We start from the raw sequence: 20,124 nt of genomic DNA, 5'->3' as shown, positions 1-20,124 counted from the left end.
TTCTGCAACTAGCTCGTCACTGAGGTTGCGGATGAGTGCGTTGTTTATCTTGTCCGCACCCGCAGCCGTATTTCTAGTTGTGCTTCTGATTGCTGCATAAACTTCCCGCGTGATTGGTCTGTCTAGGTATGTGTTTTCTGCTCCCCGGTAGCATCCCGCGTACGCCGTCGGTTTCGTGTCTCCGAAGCATTTGACGCGCACTTTGTCCAGGAGTTCCTCGTCGGTCCCCTCGAACTGGTGAACCAGCCGGTAGGTCGCATTGTTATTTTCTGGCTTGGTTTTGGTCCTGTCAATGAGCGCCTTTAGGATATGCCACGCCCTTGCCGTGCTCAGAGTACTGTTCAGGGAGCTGCTAAACTGTTGCCAGTTTACTCTGGCTAGGTGCGCCGCATACTCCTCTGCATTAGCTGTTATTTCCGCTATTTTAAGTTTAAGCTTCTTGTTGTGTTTCTGGTTCTTCCACCTCTTGGTTAAACCGCGTCTGGCTTCCCGTAGCCTATGAAGCCTGGCGTCTACTTCAGGTGTTTGCGTTGTTCTTTTGACCTCTTTGGTGTACTCGCCTTGCATTTGCTTGAGTATGTTTCCCCATTCTTCAATCGACTGGATCCCTCCCTCGACAAGATGTCCGTCGCATTCGTCTCTAAAGACATTCCAATTTGTGATTTTAGTGGTGCCTAGTTGCCGCTTGAGGCGATCGGAGGTTCTTTGGGTTTTAATTATGTAGTGGTCGCTTCCCAGATTTTCTATCAGGTTTTCCCATTGCGCCTGTCCAGGGTCCTTAACCCTTTCAGCCCTGGATTTTCTATTTTCTGCATAAAATTTTTTGCTTTGCACATTTGACATCACAAGGACTCCAGAAACATGCCTGAGCAAAAACTAAGTCATTCGTGTTATTATTTGGCGATTTACAATCATGTCGTCAATACCGCACATCAGGGCTCAGTGGTTGCGAAATGCAGTGAGCAGCTAATTTATTCAAAGGTGGAAAACTCAATCTTTGCAACCACAAACTTCACTTATAGTTCGTGTGGAAGCCTCTGAAGCAGTTTCGAGCCTTGGCAAGACACAGGTGGACGTTGCATTTTTCGCACATGATACGGGTTTGTCCTGTGCACCCGTCCATCTTGCAACGCTGTTCCCTGCTGTCGGTACGAAGAGGCCAGTGTCCCACCATATCAAACCTGATGTCTTGTACAGGCCTATTTTCAGCATACCTTTCTTTCTTCGTAGTCACGAGAGGGGATAGTGACGGCCTTCCTCGCTTTTGCATCTTCGGCAGGCTGTCGGCTTGTGCAAGTGGTTCACATGGTCACACAAGGAAGCGCACTTGCCGGGGCTCGGCCGGTCAGCGAGTCTAGATCGGGCATCGCCAGTCCCGAGAACTGACACGAGCAGACCGAAACAGTGCATGCTGCTTTCTGTCGAGTGTATCTTCATCTATAACGGCTCGTAACTCGAGCTGCCGCCTCCGATACGGCCGTGTGAGCTATTTGGGGTTGGCTTCACCTTGTACAAAACTGTCACGCAAGGAAGCGCACTTGCCAAAGATCGGCCGGTCAGCGAGTCTAGATCGGGAATCGCCAGTCCCAAGAACTGACACGAGTAGACCGAAACAGTGCATGCTGCTTTCTGTCGAGTGTATCTACATCTAGAACGGCTCGTAACTCGAGCTGCCGCCTCCGGTACGGCCGTGTGAGCTATCCGGGGTTGTCTTCACCTCGTACACAAAGGCGCGCAAGAAAGCGCACTTGCCGGGGCTCAACAGGTCAGCGCGTCTAGATCGGACATCGAGAGTCCCGAGAACTGACACGAGCAGACCGAAACAGTGCATGCAGCTTTCGGACGAGTGTATCTACATCTAGAATGGCTCGTAACTCGAGCTGCCACCTTTGGTACGGCCGTATGAGCTATCCGGGGTTGGCTTCGCCTCGTACACACACTCAAGCAAAGAAGCGCACTTGCCAGAGCTCGGCCGGCCAGCGAGTCTAGATCGGGCATCGCCAGTCCCGAGAACTGACACGAGCAGACCTAAACAGTGCATGCAGCTTTCTGACGAGTCTATCTACATCTAGAACGGCTCGTAACTCGAGCTGCCACCTCCGGTGCGGCCGTGTGAGCTATCCGGGATTGGCTTCACCTCGTACACACTGTCACGCAAAGAAGCGCACTTGCCGGGGCTCAGCCGGTCAGCGAGTCTAGATCGGACATCGCCAGTCCCGAGAACTGACACCAGCAGACCGAAACAGTGCATGGAGCTTTCTGACGAGTCTATCTACATCTAGAACGGCTCGTAACTCAAGCTGCCGCCTCCGGTACGGCCGTGTGAGCTAACCGGGGTTGGCTTCACCTCTTACACATGGTCACGCAAAGAAGCGCACTTGCCGAAGCTCGGCCGGTCAGCGAGTCTAGATCGGGCATCGCCAGTCCCGAGAACTGACACGAGCAGACCGAAACAGTGCATGCCGCTTTCTGACGAGTGTATCTACATCTAGAATGGCTCGTAGTGCGAGCTGCTTCCTCCGGTACGGCCGTGTGAGCTAACCGGGGTTGGCTTCACCTCTTACACATGGTCACGCAAAGAAGCGCACTTGCCGAAGCTCGGCCGGTCAGCGAGTCTAGATCGGGCATCGCCAGTCCCGAGAACTGACACGAGCAGACCGAAACAGTGCATGCAGCTTTCTGACGAGTGTATCTACATCTAGAATGGCTCGTAGTGCGAGCTGCTTCCTTCGGTACTGCCGTGTGAGCTATTTGGGGTTGGCTTCACCTTGTACAAACTGTCACGCAAAGAAGCGCACTTGCCGTAGCTCGGCCGGCCAGCGAGTCTAGATCGGGCATCGCCAGTCCCGAGAACTGACACGAGCAGACCGAAACAGTGCATGCAGCTTTCTGACGAGTGTATCTACATCTAGAATGGCTCGAAGTGCGAGCTGCTTCCTTCGGTACTGCCGTGTGACCTATTCGGTGTTGGCTTCACATTGTACGCACGGTCACGCAAAGAAGCGCACTTGCCGGAGCTCGGCCGGCCAGCGAGTCTAGATCGGGCATCGCCAGTCCGGAGAACTGACACGAGCAGACCGAAACAGTGCATGCAGCTTTCTGACGAGTGTATCTACATCTAGAATGGCTCGTAGTGCGAGCTGCTTCCTTCGGTACTGCCGTGTGACCTATTCGGTGTTGGCTTCACATTGTACGCACGGCTCCTGACCCCGCCGGGCCCACCAGTGTCTGCCGCATCGGCGGCGGCCGCGCTAAAATAAAGACTGTCTTTTCTAGCAAACCGTGTAGTGTTGTCGAGAGATTACCGTGACTACGAGTACGGCACACGGGGGTACGGGGAGTCGGGCCACCCGGACCGAAAACGGGCGGCACCTTTTTACGGCGACAGGGTCTCGGGATTACCGTACCCTCGTGTGCCGTAGTCGTGATTACGAGTGCTGCACGCGGGGGTACGGTGATTCCGAACCTCCGGACCGAAAACGTGCGGCACCTTTTTACGGCGACAGGGTCTCGGGATTACCGTACCTCCGTGTGCCGTAGTCGTGATTACGAGTGCGGCACGCGCGGGTACGGTGATTCCGAACCTCCGGACCGAAAACGTGCGGCACCTTGTTGCGGCGACGTGGTCTCGAGATTACCGTACTCCCGGGTGCCGTAGTCGTGACTACGTGTAGGGCACACGTTGGTACGTGAAGTCGCGCTCTCCTAACCGAAAACGTGCGGCACCTTGTTGCGGCGACGGGGTCTCGAGATTACCGTACCCCCCGTGTGCCGTAGTCGTGACTACGAGTACGGCACGCGGGGGTACGGGAAGTCGGGCCACCCGGACCGTAAACCTGCGGCACCTTTTTACGGCGACAGGGTCTCGGGATCCCCGTACCCCCGCGTGCCGTAGTCGTGACTACGTGTACGGCACATTGGGGTACGGTGATTCTGAACCTCCGGATCGATAACGTGCGGCACCTGGTTGAGGCGACAGGGTCTAAAGATTGCCGTACCCCCCCGTGTGCCGTACTCGTGAAACTAGAGTCGGGGCGATGACGTCATCACGCAGAGAGCGCAACACTTTTTGCAAAAATTGAAAACGGGAGGTGTGCGAGATCGGGTGCCAAGGTTTGGGGTCCGGACCCGGTCGGTCTCGCTATCCGTGATTGCGCAACACCCCCTCCCCTTCTCACTTACATTTTACGAGTACGGCACTTTGGGGTACGGTGATTCCGGAACTCCGGACCGAAAACGTGCGGCACCTTGTTGCGGCGACAGGGTCTCGAGATTACCGTACCCCTCGTGTGCCGTAGTCGTGACTACGAGTACGGCACATTGGGTTACGGTGATTCCGAACCTCCGGACCGAAAACGTGCGGCACCTTGTTGCGGCGACGGGTTCTCGGAATTACCGTACCCCCCGTGTGCCACTGGCACCAGCAGACCAACACAGTGCATGCAGCTTTCTCTCGAGTGTATCTATCCCTCGAACGGCTCGTGATGCGAGCTGCCACTTCCAGTACTGCTGTGCGAGCTTCTCGCGGTTGGCTTCACCTCGTATACAATGTCACACAAAGAAGCGCACTTGCTGGGGCTCGATCGGTCAGCGAGTCAGGATCGGGCAATGCTAGCCCCGATAATTGGCACGGGTAGAACGAAACGGCGCATGCAGCTTTCTGTCGAGTGTATCTACCCCTCGAACGGCTCGTGATGCGAGCTGTCGCGTCCGATACTGCCGTGTGAACTATCCGTGGTTGGCTTCGCCTTGTACACGCCGTCACACAAGGAAGCGCACTTGCTAGAGCTCGGCCGGCCAGCGAGTCTGGGTCGGACGTCGCCAGTCTCGAGAACTGACACGAGCAGACCGACACAATGCATGCAGCTTTCCGTCGAGTGTATCTACCCTTCGAGCCGCTCGTGATGCGAGCTGCCGCTTCCGGTATTGCTGTGTGAGCTACTCGCGGTTGGCTTCACCCGACACACACACCTCACACAAGAAAGCGCACTTGCCGGGGCTCGGCAGGCAAGCGAGTCTGGGTCGGACGCCGCCAGTCCCGAGAACTGGCACGAGCAGATCGAAACAGTGCATGCAAGTTCCTGTCGAGCGTATCTACCTCTCGAACGGCTCGTAACGCGAGCTTCCGCTTTCAATAGTGCTGTGCGAGCTATCTGCGGTTGGCTTCACCTTGTACACGCGCTCACACAAGGAAGCCCACTTGCTGAAGCTCGGCCGGCCAGCGAGTCTGGGTCGAGCAACGCCAATTCCGAGAACTGGCACGAGCAGACTGAAACAGTTCCTGCAGCTTTCTGTCGAGTGTATCTATCCCTCGAACGGCTCGTGATGCGAGCTGCCACTTTCAGTACTGCTGTGCGAGCTACTCGCGGTTGGCTTCACCCGATACACACACTGACACAAGGAAGCGCACTTGCCGGGGCTCGGCCGGCCAGCGAGTCTAGATCGGACATTGCCAGTCCCGAGAACTGACACGAGCAGACCGAAACAGTGCATGCAGCTTTCTGACGAGTGTATCTACATCTAGAATGGCTCGTAGTGGCTCGTAGCCCTAGAATTTTTTATTTTTATCGCAGATTTGTTTCTCTCTCATTTTCTTCACTTGGAAGGTCAGAATGACATGCTCACAAAATATAAAGCTTGTGTGTGAAGTTATTACCGATTTGGCTTCATGTCCTCAATAAAGGGCGTCAGGACTAAGTGGGTGTAGGAATGAAAAAATGTTCACTTTATTTCATGCCGCTCTTACAACAAAAACTAAGCACAAATTTGATTATTTCTTTGTGTGAAAGTTCTTGAAGCAATTCCTCGACTTCGTCAAGCACAGATGCACCTTGCATTTTTCACAAAAAACCCGAACTTTCCCTGTGCAACCGTTCATTTTACACCGCTGCGCCCCAGCGTTGGTGTGAATTGGCCAATGTCCAACATGGTCGAACCTCACATCTTCTATAGGCCTATTCTCCGTAAAGCGAGCTTGCTTCCTGGGCTCTAGTGGAGACAAGGATGGCCTACCACGCTTTATTATCTTGCATTTTTCGTCTTTCTTTGCAAGAGCATCAGTGATTCTGAGGGTGAAGTCCAGGAGGTCAGGTTGCTCATTCGATGAGACTCCTCGCACATCAGCATCACGTCTGTACTCTAACCAAGAGTTCACAACAGCAAGATTCACAAAATGAAAAATCATTCTGAGGGTCCACTTTCTTGAACGAATTGTGGTCCTGTGCAAGGCTACAAGGAAGTCCGTTTTGTCCACACCTCCCATGCTTCGGTTGTACGCTCCGACTACAGCTGGGCGTTTCACATCAATGAAACATTTGTCCACCTTGTTCCAGCGCTGTGCTGTATCCTCCTCTTCTACACCGATAAAATTTGAGGCCATATTTACGGCTCGATTGTCCAGCCACCGCGTCACAACAATCTTGCCGTCATTGCTGACCAAACTGTCAGATGAGCCTCGACCATTTTTCTTTAGTTGATTTTCACTCATGAGCGGGCACTTTTCACACCTGTTCATGCGTACAGTACCAGCTGCAAATATATCTTGTTCACGCAGGGCGCGCAGCATGGGCAACGAAGTAAAGTAATTATCAAAAAAAAGTTTGTGGCCTACAAACGGTGGGATTCGGTTGGCCAGGTGCGAAACGATTGCACCTGTCACACCATATAGCTGTTTTTCACTCTCGTTCAGCTTTGTTGTAGAGCCCTGGTATACCAAGAAATTATAAATCAGGCCGTACTCCCCGCATAGCATGAATACCTTCACACCCCAAGGGTGAGGCTTGCCCTTCACGTATTGCTTTATGTCCAAACGGCCTTTGAAAGGAACAATCTGCTCATCAATGCACAGATGCTCCTCTACCTCGAGATCGTGGCACTTTGCTTGAAAATTCTTGAGCAGAGGTCTCACGTTGCAGAGTCTGTCATTGATGTCTGGCTTGTTCGCATCAACGATGTGAAGAGTGTTGCGAAGCTTCTCGAAGCGGTTGCGCGAGATCTCGCATGATGCGATGAGAGCAGTTCTCATTGCAGGCTTCCAATATAGGCGCAACCTTGGATATTTCAGGACACCCATTATCAGATAAAGAGCCACCAGACGGCTGATTTCATCTTCATCAGTGTTTACACACTTGCCATACTGAAAAACCGAGTACTGATTTGTTTTCTCAGCAAGCTCAGTAAAGACGCTCTTCGGGACATAACGGCTAAAATAACCAAATGGTGAGGGTATGTCCCCTTCGATGTGAAGGTCTTCGCGAGCTGCCCCTTTGAATACAGTCTCTGGCACCTTGAAAGGTTTTCTCGCCCATCCGCTTGCCGTTGCTTGTGTGCTATCATCTTCCCAGTCAGCTTCTGAACTATCACTCTCGCTCTCCGCCGGGGCTCCAAACGCTTCGTCCCCCTCGTCACCGCTGCCGCCAGACTCGCCACACTCGTCTTCCACGTCTGATAAATTACCGTTATCCAGTTGTTCAAAGAGATTATCCGTGCATTCTTGCAAGCGTCGGGAGCGTTTACCATGGCTTGAATAAAATAACGCCGCCGGTATCGATGCACCTGAAAAATATGAAAGAGAACGCGGATAAAACGACAAACGCACGACTTGCAACCACTAAGCCCTGATGTCGTCAAAAGTGAACATGTAAACAAAAGACCGCTACAGAAAAAGTATGCAGGTTAGGCCTACAATTTTTCACATGCCGCCTACGCTAACAGTAGGACATAAATATTAAAAATATCAGCCACAAATACTCGAGACTTTAAAAGGTATTTATAGTGAAAATCGATACTTACCTGAAGGCTGATCAGCCATGGTACGAGTGATAACTTCGTCGTCGGCTTCGCTTGAGCTTGTACAAAATGCTCTGGTGCTGATGTCAGTGGCGATAGAGCTCTCGGAGGAACACTCCACAAAAAAATTATTGGTTTCAGTTTCGGTTTTACAAGTGAGAATTACGTTTTACTTTGTGTCATCAACTGAAGACGCCAGGGTCGAAAGGGTTAATGAAAGTGAGATCCGGGCAGATGTCGGTACAGACGCTATTGCCTATTCTGGTCGGAGTTTCCGGGTCTGTGAGGAGATTATAGCCTTCAGTTTCTGCCGCTTCTGTTAGTGTCTTTCTTTCAGCATTGAAATTCTTTTATCCCCAGCTCCTGTCCCTGGCATTAAAATCGCCTAAGACGACTAGCGTGTTGCCCTTTGCCAGTTTGCTGGCGCCTTCGAAGAGCTCTTGGAATTTTGCCTTGTTTTGTTTCGGCGGGCTGTAGGTATTTACGATGAAAATGCTGCCCCCTTTCCTCTTTTTCTTTGGGATAATTTCTACGATCACGTGTTCTATGTCCGTTTCGGCCATCCTGTCATGACATATGGCTATGATCGCTTTGTTGACGAAGAATGCCGTTCTTCCTTTTTCCTGGGTTTCGCAGCACGTGTATCCTCCTAGGGTTGGTGTGGCACCCGTTTCTTGAAGCGCTATAATGTCGGGTGGCGTTTGCTATGTGTGAATGTATTGCTGAAGTAGGTCTTGCTTCCTTCCATAGCCTCTGCAGTTCCACTGCCAAATTTCTAGGTTTTCTTGTTTGCTTAAGGTCTTGCTGGTCATGTTTAAGCTTCCGTGTTGTTTGTCATCGTGTTGGCGAGGGCCGCCAGTGCAGGTCGGTGGTATGCCTTCTCTCTAATATTCTCGGTGAATTTGTGATTGCGAATTGAGCTCCGTATCTCTGTGATTTGGAGTTGCATTTCTTGCATCATCTGTTGCATAGTTTGTTGCATCATCTGCTGCATATCAGCTTTAAAATTGTTAAATTCCTCCTTGCCTGCTTGCGGCGATAGCGGCAGTTGGGCTTCCTTGGGTTGCGGCTGCGGAGGGCTGCTTACTGCCTTCATGAGCTCGGCTACCTGACGTTCTAGCTCGCTCTGCCTGACGCGGGCGAGTTCTATTTCGCGTCTTAGGGCTGTGATTATTTTGTTCGCGTCCTCCTGCTGCTTAGGCGCATTGTTGTCGTTTGTGTTTGTGTTATGTTTATTTCCCCCCCCCCCCCTCGCAAGGGGGGGGAGACCGCGGCAAGGAGCTGAACCACCGCAGCTCCTTGCCGAGGTCGTCCCGGCTACGGCGTCTGCTGTTGTGGCTGCCGCGGCCGCCTCCGCTGCCGCCGTGGCTGTTGCGCAGCTCCCTGGCTTTTTTCAACTTGTCTTGGCATTCTTTGAATCCGGTGACGTGGCTACCGCCGCAGATCAGGAATTTGGGTGCACATTGGTGGCCCTCATGCGGATTTTGCGTTTCGCACTGCCTGCACGTTTTGGCTACCGGGTTGGGGCACACATCGGATCGGCGGCCTTGTTGGCAGCAAATATAGCATACTTGCAGCGTGGGACGTACGGGTAGCACCATATCTCACCTCTGTAGTAAATGACTTGCTTTGGGACTATGGGGCCGTCGAAGGTGATGACGGCTGACTTGGATTTTCCTAGCATTCTGGTGCTGTGAATCTTGACTCCTTGAGGCCGCACCCGCAAGTTTGCTTTAAATTCTACCGGCGAAGTCCACTCTGTGAATCACGCCGCGGCGGGTGCCTTCCGCAGCTGACACATAAGCATTAACATTGTATGAGTGTTCCCCGAATGTGAAGTTGGAAATGCGTCTCACGTGTTGCGCGGCCATCTCGCTTGCCGTGCTCACTATTATGATGCTGGATCCCGTGCGAAGTCTGATGATCAGATCTTCTCCTTTACATTGGTGGTTGCACGCTACCACTGCAGCGTGGGCAACTTGGTAGGTCTGGAGCGACCTGACGACGAGTCCTTTCGGCCGCAAAATGATCTTGAAGTCACCCTTGGGGAGCGGGGGCAGCCTTGGCCTAGGCCGCGGCTGCGCTCTCCTCTCGCCGCTATTCGAGGCGGCGGCAGCTGGCGCAGTGGCCGGGGTTTTTCCGCTGAGGTCGCCTTGAGCGGTCGACAGAAAATTCCCGGGAGCGTTCCCTTCGTTCTTCCTTTGTCGCTTCTTCTGGCGTTTGGACAGGGCCAATTCCCAGTTCGGTTCGTCATCTCTAAGGGCGTCGGGTTGCTGCTCTCGCATGGCAGCATCCTCGATCTCCCCGTCTACCGAGTTCTCGGAGTCGGTGGCGCCGAGGTAGTCCTCGTCTATTTTCTGGGCTTCCAATAAATTCTGGGGTAGTCTGTTTATTGTCGGTTTAAGGCTAGGGTAACTCGTGGGCGGGGGTCCGTACTGGGCTGCATCGTCGCCTCAGTGCGAGCAGGGGTGCCCGCGAGCGCCCGTAGTCGAGCTAAGCCTCGTTGGGCCTAGCACCCGCTCGGCCACGTGGAATCTTTCAAGTCCGGTACAAAAACCAAAAATTGTTCCTACCACCATGAATTCGGTGTCCAAGTGGTCCAGCTTGTGTTTCCTCCAAGCTACAAACAAAATTTGGTGGCCCAGTGGGTTGTGAAAGTCCACAAGGGTCAGAATCTGCGGAGTCTATGCGACGCACGTCCGCACTGTTCCGCGGCCATGAACGCCTCCTTCTGGTGGTCGAGATATGCGAGACAGTTACTGCGTCATTCCCTTTCCTCAAAACCCAATTTTCATTTTTACCCTGCCGCACTGGCAGGTGGCAGTTAATGGTTGATCGCGAGAGGTTGGTCACCCAGTCAACTCTGCAGCCTATTGCTGCAGTGCCGCGCGTCTGCCACAGCGTTGTCAGCGCCTAAAGCATGCAGCCCATATATCTCTCGGACAACCGCCACGTACCTGAAAGCGTGATCGAGGCGTCCACTAATAATTTTTTCATCATCATCATCAGCCTTACTACACACACTGGAGGGCAAAGGCCTCTCCTATGTCTCTCCAATTAACCCTGTGTTTTATCAGCTGCATCCACCCTTTACCTGCAAACAATCTCATCCGCCCACCTAACCTTCTGCCGCCCCCTGCTACGCTTACTTTCTCTTGGAAACCACTCCGCTACCCTTAAGGACCAGCGGTTATCTTGCCTTCGCATTACATGCCCTGCCCAGGCCCATTTCTTTCTCTTGATTTCGACTTGGATGTCACTAATCCGTCTATGTTCCCTCACCCACTCTGCCAGCTTCCGGTCTCTTGGGCTCGGCGGCACTACTAGCATGCGGTGCGCTAATCCTTTCGTCTTCATTGTGCAGCTCGCCCTTGGACTGATTCTTCACGGTACTACCAGCGGCATCGAACCTACCGAGATAGCCTGGGTGACCTCGCCGGTGAACGGAACTTGTTTCCATGCGTGCGATTCCCTGACGTCAGCGGAATTTCTTCGACCACATTATCCGGGAGCAGCAACGTGCGAGCACCTTTCTACGCATGATCTGCTGGGAGCGCCACCACATGAATGGGCTACATATACCCTTCCCAGGAATTGCATCGGCAGTGGGCTCGGCGGCACTACTAGCATGCCGTGCGCTAATCCTTTCGTCTTCATTGTGCAGCTCGCCCTTGGACTGATTCTTCACGGTACTACCAGCGGCATCGAACCTACCGAGATAGCCTGGGTGACCTCGCCGGTGAACGGAACTTGTTTCCATGCGTGCGATTCCCTGACGTCAGCGGAATTTCTTCGACCACATTATCCGGGAGCAGCAACGTGCGTGCACCTTTCTACGCATGATCTGCTGGGAGCGCCACCACATGAATGGGCTACATATACCCTTCCCAGGAATTGCATCGGCAGTGGGCTCGGCGGCACTACTAGCATGCGGTGCGCTAATCCTTTCGTCTTCATTGTGCAGGTGAGCAGGCGTTTTGGCAAATGCTTTCGCTCTAGCGACCGTTTCTTGGTAGTGCTGCCGTGCCCGCAGCTGTGTCTTGAAGTGTTTGATGTTGCTGTATTCCTGTGCAAACTCCTCCTGTTATCAGGGGACGTCGAAACAAATCCCGGCCCTGAAATGGCACAAATCGCTAAACAACTGAAGGATATTGCGGAAGATATTAAAGAAATAAAGGAAAAACGGCTGACAGACATCGAAAACAAGTTAGATGCCATAACACTTCTAGAAACTAAAGTGCAGTCTTGTCAAACTGAGATTTCTCGCATGAATCACGTAATAGAATCACTGCAAAAAAAGATAGATGATCTTGAGAACAGAAGCAGGAGATCAAACTTAATTGTTTATGGACTACCAGAAGATGAAGAAGAATCAACCGAAACTCTGGAGCAGGCTGTCAACAAAAGTATCATTCAAGATACCCTAAAGCTCGATCCAGTTGCCTTTGAACGTATTCACCGGTTAGGCAGGCCGCAGGCTAATAAGAATAGACCGGTAATTTTTAAACTCCTGGATGCCCGTAACAAGTCAGCAATACTGAAGCAAGGTTTTAAACTTAAAGACACGAAATATGCCATTGGGGAAGATTTCTCTCCGAGAATTCGAGAAATCAGAAAAAAACTGTGGAACAGTGCCAAAGAAAATCGACAAAAAGGGGACAAAGTTTCGCTTGCCTTCGACAAATTATTTATAAACAGCTGCGCCTTTGTTTGGGATCATAAAACGAACGACAAAGTTCCGCTGAAAAAAAACGAAGAGCAGGAGGAGACAGTCGAAAAAAGGAGCCCACCAACGACACGGGGAAGAGCACGATTAAAGCACTGACCATCATAAATGTAAACGCAAGGAGCATAGTAAACAAAGTAGAATCCTTAGAAAACTTATTAATTGATCGGGAACCTGATATTGTCGCCGTCACGGAGACTTGGCTTTCACCAGAAATTTCGAGTCATGAAATCGCACCACCCAACTACTCAGTCATTCGGAAAGACCGAGACTCCCGTGGCGGTGGTGTGGCTCTCTTGATAAAGAAAACCCTGCCGTTTGTTATGCTCCCAGATGTGTCGGGTGCTGAAAGCGTATTCTGCAGACTTCTCTGCAACAATACTACTGTCTGTGTAGGCTGTTTGTATAGGAGTCCCTCTTCAGGAGATGAGTGCATTTCTGTCATTCATGACTTCCTTCAACAATATGCTTGCAGCACTAGAATCATTCTCATGGGTGACTTTAACCTTCCGGACGTCGACTGGATAACTATGCAACACACATCATCATCTTCAGAAGCTCTTTTTGACTTAATGCTCTCCTTTAATCTCCACCAAATTATCCTAGAACCAACGCGCAAGCAAGGATCAGCAAACAATATACTCGATCTTATACTAATCAGTGATCACTTTCCAGTACACCAAGCGCAGACAGAAATCATCGAAGGCATCTCTGATCACAACATACCATTATGTTTGTTACCTCTAGACTGCTCAATACAAAAACGATCTGATGTAAAGACAACACTGAACTTCGATAAGGCTGATAATGCCAGCATATTAACCTACCTCGCACATGAATTTGAAGCATTCAGTGATATGGTCTCCGACCCCTCAATCAATATTAACAGGGTTTGGCTTCATTTTAAGACTATGGTTTCACACTGCATAACTAATCATGTTCCACTAAAAACTAAGCGTCCACAAAGAAACAGTCCATGGGTAACAAGGGATGTTATCCACGCTAAACGTCATGTGAAAAGGTTGCGTATTTCTATCAAAAATCATGGTTCATGTCCTTCTAAAACTACAAAACTAGCGTGCGCAATCGCGAAGTTCAGAGAGATAGGCAAACGGGCCAAGAAACACTACTTCAATGTAACACTGCCTAACTTTCTGACAAACAACCCGCATAGATTTTGGAACCATTTCCGTCCAACTAAGAACCCGTTATCCGACTTGTCTCCAGAAGATAGAGCTAACAATGCTAATGCGTACAACACGTTTTTTCACTCAAGTTTCACAAAAGATGACGGTAATCTCCCGGACTTTTACGGCAATCAAACATCACGCATTGACCCTTTAATCATATCAGATGCCAGCATTTTTAATCTATTACTCACGCTTGACCCTAAAAAATCACCCGGACCAGACAATATCCCAAACGATTTCTTGAAACGATACGCAGAATGGTGCAGCAGATACTTGGGTCTAATATTTCGTAAATCTCTCGAGTCATCAACTTTACCGGACGACTGGAAGAAGGCAAAGATTATACCAATACACAAAACAGGAGACACCACATTACCATCGAACTATAGACCAATATCTCTCACCAGCACGGCTTGCAAGATGCTCGAGCATATCATCCTTCAACACCTAACAAACTTCCTTGATACACACAATCTGTTATCTCCAAACCAACATGGATTCCGTCATGGGCTATCAACCGTCACACAGCTTACAGAGGTTGTGCACGACCTTGCATTCGCCATCAATAACTGTAGCCAGACTGACATTATATTATTGGACTTTTCTAAAGCATTCGATCGCGTCTGCCACAACAAATTAATAGCAAAGTTACGGGGTGCCATCGGGGATGGGGAAATTTTAGATTGGATTTCAGATTACTTATCAAACCGGACACAATTCGTACTGTTTCAGAAGATGGAATCTGCGACAGTACCCGTCATATCAGGTGTACCTCAAGGATCCGTGTTGGGGCCACTGTTATTTTTAATTTTCATCAACGACATAACCAACAATATCGATTCTAACATCAAACTTTTCGCCGATGACTGCATTATCTATAAAACAATTAACAGCTACGAAGACCACATTTCACTCAGCGATTCATTGAACAAAATAACCGAATGGTGCAAAACATGGCAAATGACGGTAAACACGACTAAATCTGTTTGCATGACGGTAACAAGAAAAAGGCAACCTTATGATTTTCCGTACTTTGTTAATGGCAGAATACTGACGAAAGTTCACCAGCATAAGTACTTAGGCATCACACTAACTTCTGACCTCAGATGGGACGCGCACATTGCTAGCATAACCTCGAAAGCATTACGCAAACTATTTTTTCTTCGAAGATGTCTGCGCCTTGCACCCACATCGACAAAGCTTCTCGCATATACTACTTTCGTTCGACCAGTTTTAGAATACGCTAACACAGTTTGGTTCCCCCATTCAGTGACTAATGTAACAAAACTAGAAAAAGTACAGCGTAAAGCATTGCGGTTTATACACAACAAATATAAGCGCACAGATTCACCAACTAACCTCGCGGCTATTTCGGGTTTAGAGACGCTATCATCAAGAGCGCAACAAGCACGACTAAAATTTTTATTTCACCTGATGCACAACTACTACAAGATAGACGTATCAAAATACATATCTTTCTCGCAATCACGCCCGTCGAGGCATAAACACGCAGCCGCGATAACAGAATACTCATGCCATAACGACACGTTCATGTATTCGTACTTTCCCCTCGTGATCAGAGAATGGAATCGCCTTGATCCCTCAATCATAACAGCAACCACATTATCTCAGTTCACGTCACGGATAGAATCATTATCAATTAACGAATAAAGCAGTTTCACTGACATACTCAACCGCCTCTCATCACTTCATTAGATTGTTAATTAATTGTGAAGAAAGTCTTATTTTTTCCGCTGCTGTGTTCCCATGTGCTCTAATTGAATTCCTTATGGCAATGCTCTACCCGACTCCTAGACATGTATTTTTCTTTTTCCTTGCTATTGTTTACCTTTTCTTGTATTTTTCTTGTTCCTTTCTGTTCACGTGTGTTTGATTTGTATTCCAAAGTGCACGGCTCAAATTTTTATCATGTTTGTCATTTTTGTTCGCCCACCTGCTATGGTCCCTGATGGGACTGGCAGTATTGTAAATAAATAAATAAATAAACGTTACACCTATAATTTTTCTTTCCATGGCTCGCTGCGTTGTCCTTAACTTAAGATGAACTCTTATCGTTAGCCTCCACGTTTTTGAGCCGTAGGTGAGTACCGGTAAGATAAAGCCGTTGTACACTTTTCTCTTGAGGGAAATTGGTAAATTGCCGCTCATGATCTGCGAGAACCTACCATATGCGCTCCACCCCATTCTTATCCTTCTAGTTATCTCCCTCTCATGATCCGGATCAGCTGTCACAACCTGCCCTAAGTAGACGTATTCCTTCACAACTTCCAGGCTCTCGCTGCCAATTGTGAACTGTTGTTCCCTTGCTAGGCTGTTGAACATTACCTTGGTTTTCTGCATGGTAATTTTTAGACCCATCGTTCTGCTCTGCCTGTCTAACTCATTGATCATGATTTGCATTTCATCTCGTCAGTGACTCAGCAAGGCTATGTCATTAGCGAATCGCAGAATATTTAGGTATTCTTCATTTATTCTTATTCCCAACTGCTCCCAATTCATGGCTCGGAATACCTCCTGTAAACAGGCGGCGAATAGCATTATCGAGATCGTGTCTCCTTGCCTGACGCCCTTCCTTATTAGGATTTTATTGCTGACTCTATGGAGGGCTATGATAGCTGTGCAGTTGCTATATATATCTTCTACTATTTTGACATAAGGCTTTTCTACCCCCTGATTACGCAATACCTGTATGACTGCTGAGGTTTCCACTGAGTCGAATGTTTTATCGTAATCAATGAAAGCTATATATAGAGGTTGTTTATATTTTGCGCATTTCCCTATCACCTGATTGTTACTGTGAATATGACCAATTGTGGAATATCCTTTACGAAAGCCTGCCTTATCATTTGGTTGATTAATGTCTAAGGTTGCCCTGACTCTATAAGCTATTACCTGAGTAAATGCTTTGTAGGCAACGGATAGTAAGCTGATTGGCCTGTAATTTTTCAACTCCTTGGCGTCTCCCTTCTTATTAATTAAGATAATGTTTGCATTCTTCCAAGCTTCAGATACAGTCGAGGTCAAAAGGCATTGCGTATACAGGGTGGCTAGTTTTTCTAGCACGAAGTCCCTTGCATCCTTCAACAGATCTGCTGTTGCCTGATCCTCCGCAGCTCTTTTTCCCCTTTTCATTGCTGCTAAGGCTTTCTTTACTACATATTTCGTTACTGGCGGGATGACGCATTGCTGTGCACTGCTGTCTTTTTCATTAACGCTCTGATTACATTGGCTACTCTACAGATTTGTGTAGACCTCTTCGGCTACGTTAACTATCTTATCCATATTGCTAATGACATTGCCCTCGTTGTTTCTTAACGCATACATCTGGTTTCTGCCTATGCCTAGCTTCATCTTCACTGCTTTTAGGCTACCTCCGTTCTTTAGAGCATGCTCGATACTCTCCATATTAAACTTCCTTATGTCGGCTACCTTGCGATTATTTATTAACTTTGATAGCTCTGTTAGTTCTATTCCGTCGGTAGGGTTAGACGCCCTCATGCTTTGGCGCTTCTTACTCAGATCTTTCGTCACCTGAGATAGCTTTCCGGTATCCTGTCGAACTGTCCCACCACCTACTTCTACTGCGCACTCCGTAATTATTGATGTCATATTATCGTTCATTGTATGAACATCAATATCTTCTTCCTCAGTTAAAGTTGAACATCTGTTTTGCAGCGATATCCGGAATTACTGTACTTTCCCTCTTACCGCTAACTCGGTAAAGGACTTCCTCTTCAATAGCTTCTTCCGTTCCCTCTTCATGTCTAAGCTGATTCGGGACCTTACCATTCTGTGGTCGCTACAGCGCAACTTTCCGAGGACGGCCACATCCTGAATGATGCCAAGTTTAGCGCATAGTATGAAGTCGATTTCATTTTTAGTCTCACTACTGTGGCTCTTCCAGGTCCACTTTCTGTTTTCTCGTTTACGGAAGATGGTATTCATGATCCGTAAATTATTTCTATCGGCGAATTCGACTAACAACTCTCCCCTGCTATTTGTAGAACCTATCCCATAGTCACTTACCGCGTGGTGGTCAGCCGGCTTCTTGCCCACCTTCGCATTTAAATCACCCACCAGTAGAGTGTACTGTGATTTTAATTTATTCATTGCCGATTCTACTTCCTCATAGAAACTTTCAACGGTCTGGTCATCATGGCTGGATGTGGGCGCGTAGGCCTGCAGCACTTTCAGCTTGTACCTCCTATTCAGCCTAATTACTATAGCTGCTACCCTCTCCTTCATACTATAGAACTCCTCTACGTTGCCAGCTATATCTTTATTAATGAGGAATCCCACACCTAGTTCTCGTCTATCATTCTAATCAGCGATAGCTCAGTATGTGTCCGTCCTTTAGTACTGTACACGCCCCACCTGTCCTCCTAACTTCGCTAAGCCCTATCACATCCCATTTAATTCCCGCTAGTTTCTCGAACAGCACTGCTAGGCGCTCACTATATAAGGTTCTAGTGTTAAACGTTGCCAGATACAGATTCCAATGGCAGCCTGTCCGGAGCCAGTGATTCTTAGAACCCTCTGCTGCGTGACAGGTCTGACCGCCGCCGTGGTCAGTTGCTCCGCAGCCGTGGGGGCTGAGGGCCGAGGGTTAATTGGTTTGATCATAGAAGGTTGTGGCCAAGTAATAATAATAATAATAATCTTTATTTTGCCATCGTACATTTGGATGGGAGGACGGCGGGAAAAAAGCTGCTCGCAGGCAGCTTGACCAGCCCACAGCCCCTGGGTGGCCAAATCCTGCACTGGTGAGAGAGTGCGTTGTCGGTTTTGGTCACCGAGATCAGGCCGCACTCCAGGCCTGGTTATGCAATTCCATCGACACGCGGATTTTTTTTTTTTTGAAACCCAGTGGAGAAGGCAGCGTTGGCGTAGAGGTAGAGCATCCGACTCGCGTGCAAGAGGACCGGGGCTCGAATCCTGGTGCCGCGCAATTCTCCACTAATAAGTTGGGAATGCGCCAATTCTCCGGGAGCCGGCTTTAACATCAACAGTAGAGAAGCCTGGGAAATGTCGCTGCGGAGCGAGGACCCCCGCCATCCAGCACTAAGCCACCCGCCTGGCGGCTGAGGCAGTGAAGAAGCAATGCCTTAGTCTGCGGAGCATCCGCTACCAGCGTCCCAGGCCTTCGTGCCGGGACCGGGGATTTGGGAGCTCCTTCTCGGTGTACAATAAAGTTTTCATTCATTTATTCCACTGATCCAGGAAGCCAGTTATGCGCCCTTACTTTCCTCAAAATCATCGGTGTTTAGAACGTTGTCAACGCCAGCGCTAATGAACACAATGAACGCCAACAGCTTTCTCTTTACATATCCTGGATTGTGTGTTGTTGCGACTGAAGGAAGAACGAAAAGGAAAGTGTACGGGCCTGCCCACTGGCTCAAACTGAGCCACAATCGCTCCCCCTTGCAGACAGTAGGAGAGTTCAAAGAGATACGAGAGGACAGATTGAAAGGCAAGACACGCGTCGCAAAACCGCGTCATCCCAAACGACGATGTCCGTTTAGCAACAGATACACCCGGTGACGAGGAGCCCTTGCCACATTGGTGAGAGCTCCTAGACCCCAGACCCCAGCTGAGCTAATACACATTAATAGAACGGCTGTCGCGAGCGTGTAGCGGAGTTGCCATTGACGAGCCTCAGACGCTCAGCAAGCATGCTTTCTTTTCGCTGAATTCCAAGGTTACGAATACGAATACAGTTTATTTTCATGTTTGTACAAAACATGGGGAGATGGAAGAAAAAGCTGCTGAACAGCAACTTGACAGGCTCCCTCCCCCCCTTGTTTACATAGGCAAAACACACTTTGATGGATATTTTATACATCACTAAAATTGGTGAAAGACAATTTCCGTGAAATGTATAAGTACGAAACGCAGTTTAAGTATGCATGATTGAAAATACTTCAAAGATTTGAAAGAACCGCAGTTATAAAGCCAAACAGAAGAATTAACAGGTACACAGAGCATACAGATCAAACCTGAGAAAAAAAAATTGCATAAAAGGTAGTGCATAGGTAGTACTATTGCACCATTTGAAAAAGAAAAAAAAACGAAAAGTAATTACCCTTTTCTCAACCCTATTTCTAAACAACTAAAGGAATAAATATCTGAATTCTGTTTTCGAAATGCTCATCACATCAATTTCTTTGCGAAAAGTATAATTTAATACACTTGGTACTGTGTGTCGTAGCATTTGTTCACCATAATTAGTTCGGTTACGATGAACTTCCCAGTGCTCAAGATGTCCAGTTGTATAATAATGGGTATTCATTTGCAAGTTTGCCTGATTAGTTATGAGATTAATGCCTTGTTTCTTTTAATCCTTTAACTTTTTACAAAGATGACAGTTATACAAGTTCTCTATGTTAATTAGTCCAAACT

General features: G+C 48.9%; 2 protein-coding genes across 15 annotated transcripts in view; both read left to right on the top strand.

The window, feature by feature from the left end:
* The window catches only part of LOC144122196 (polyamine-transporting ATPase 13A3-like), a 738,347-nt gene that overhangs the window by 404,418 nt on the left and 313,805 nt on the right, over positions 1 to 20,124 (top strand). The window lies entirely within an intron of this gene.
* Positions 11,417 to 12,629, top strand: LOC144119437 (uncharacterized). Its single transcript, XM_077652048.1, has one exon. It carries the CDS (start codon positions 11,417 to 11,419, stop codon positions 12,611 to 12,613), a length of 1,197 nt encoding a protein of 398 aa, XP_077508174.1. The 3' UTR covers positions 12,614 to 12,629.

The sequence above is a fragment of the Amblyomma americanum genome, chromosome 2 (assembly GCF_052857255.1).
Source record: "Amblyomma americanum isolate KBUSLIRL-KWMA chromosome 2, ASM5285725v1, whole genome shotgun sequence".
Classification (NCBI taxonomy): Eukaryota; Metazoa; Arthropoda; class Arachnida; order Ixodida; family Ixodidae; genus Amblyomma; species Amblyomma americanum.
Note: the sequence above shows the minus strand (reverse complement) of the source record. Positions and strands in the feature narration are given on the sequence as shown.

What these genes read in the sequence shown, in the direction of transcription:
- LOC144119437 (XM_077652048.1), top strand. Translation starts at nt 11,417, where the DNA reads ATGCCGTGCGCTAATCCTTTCGTCTTCATTGTGCAGCTCGCCCTTGGA.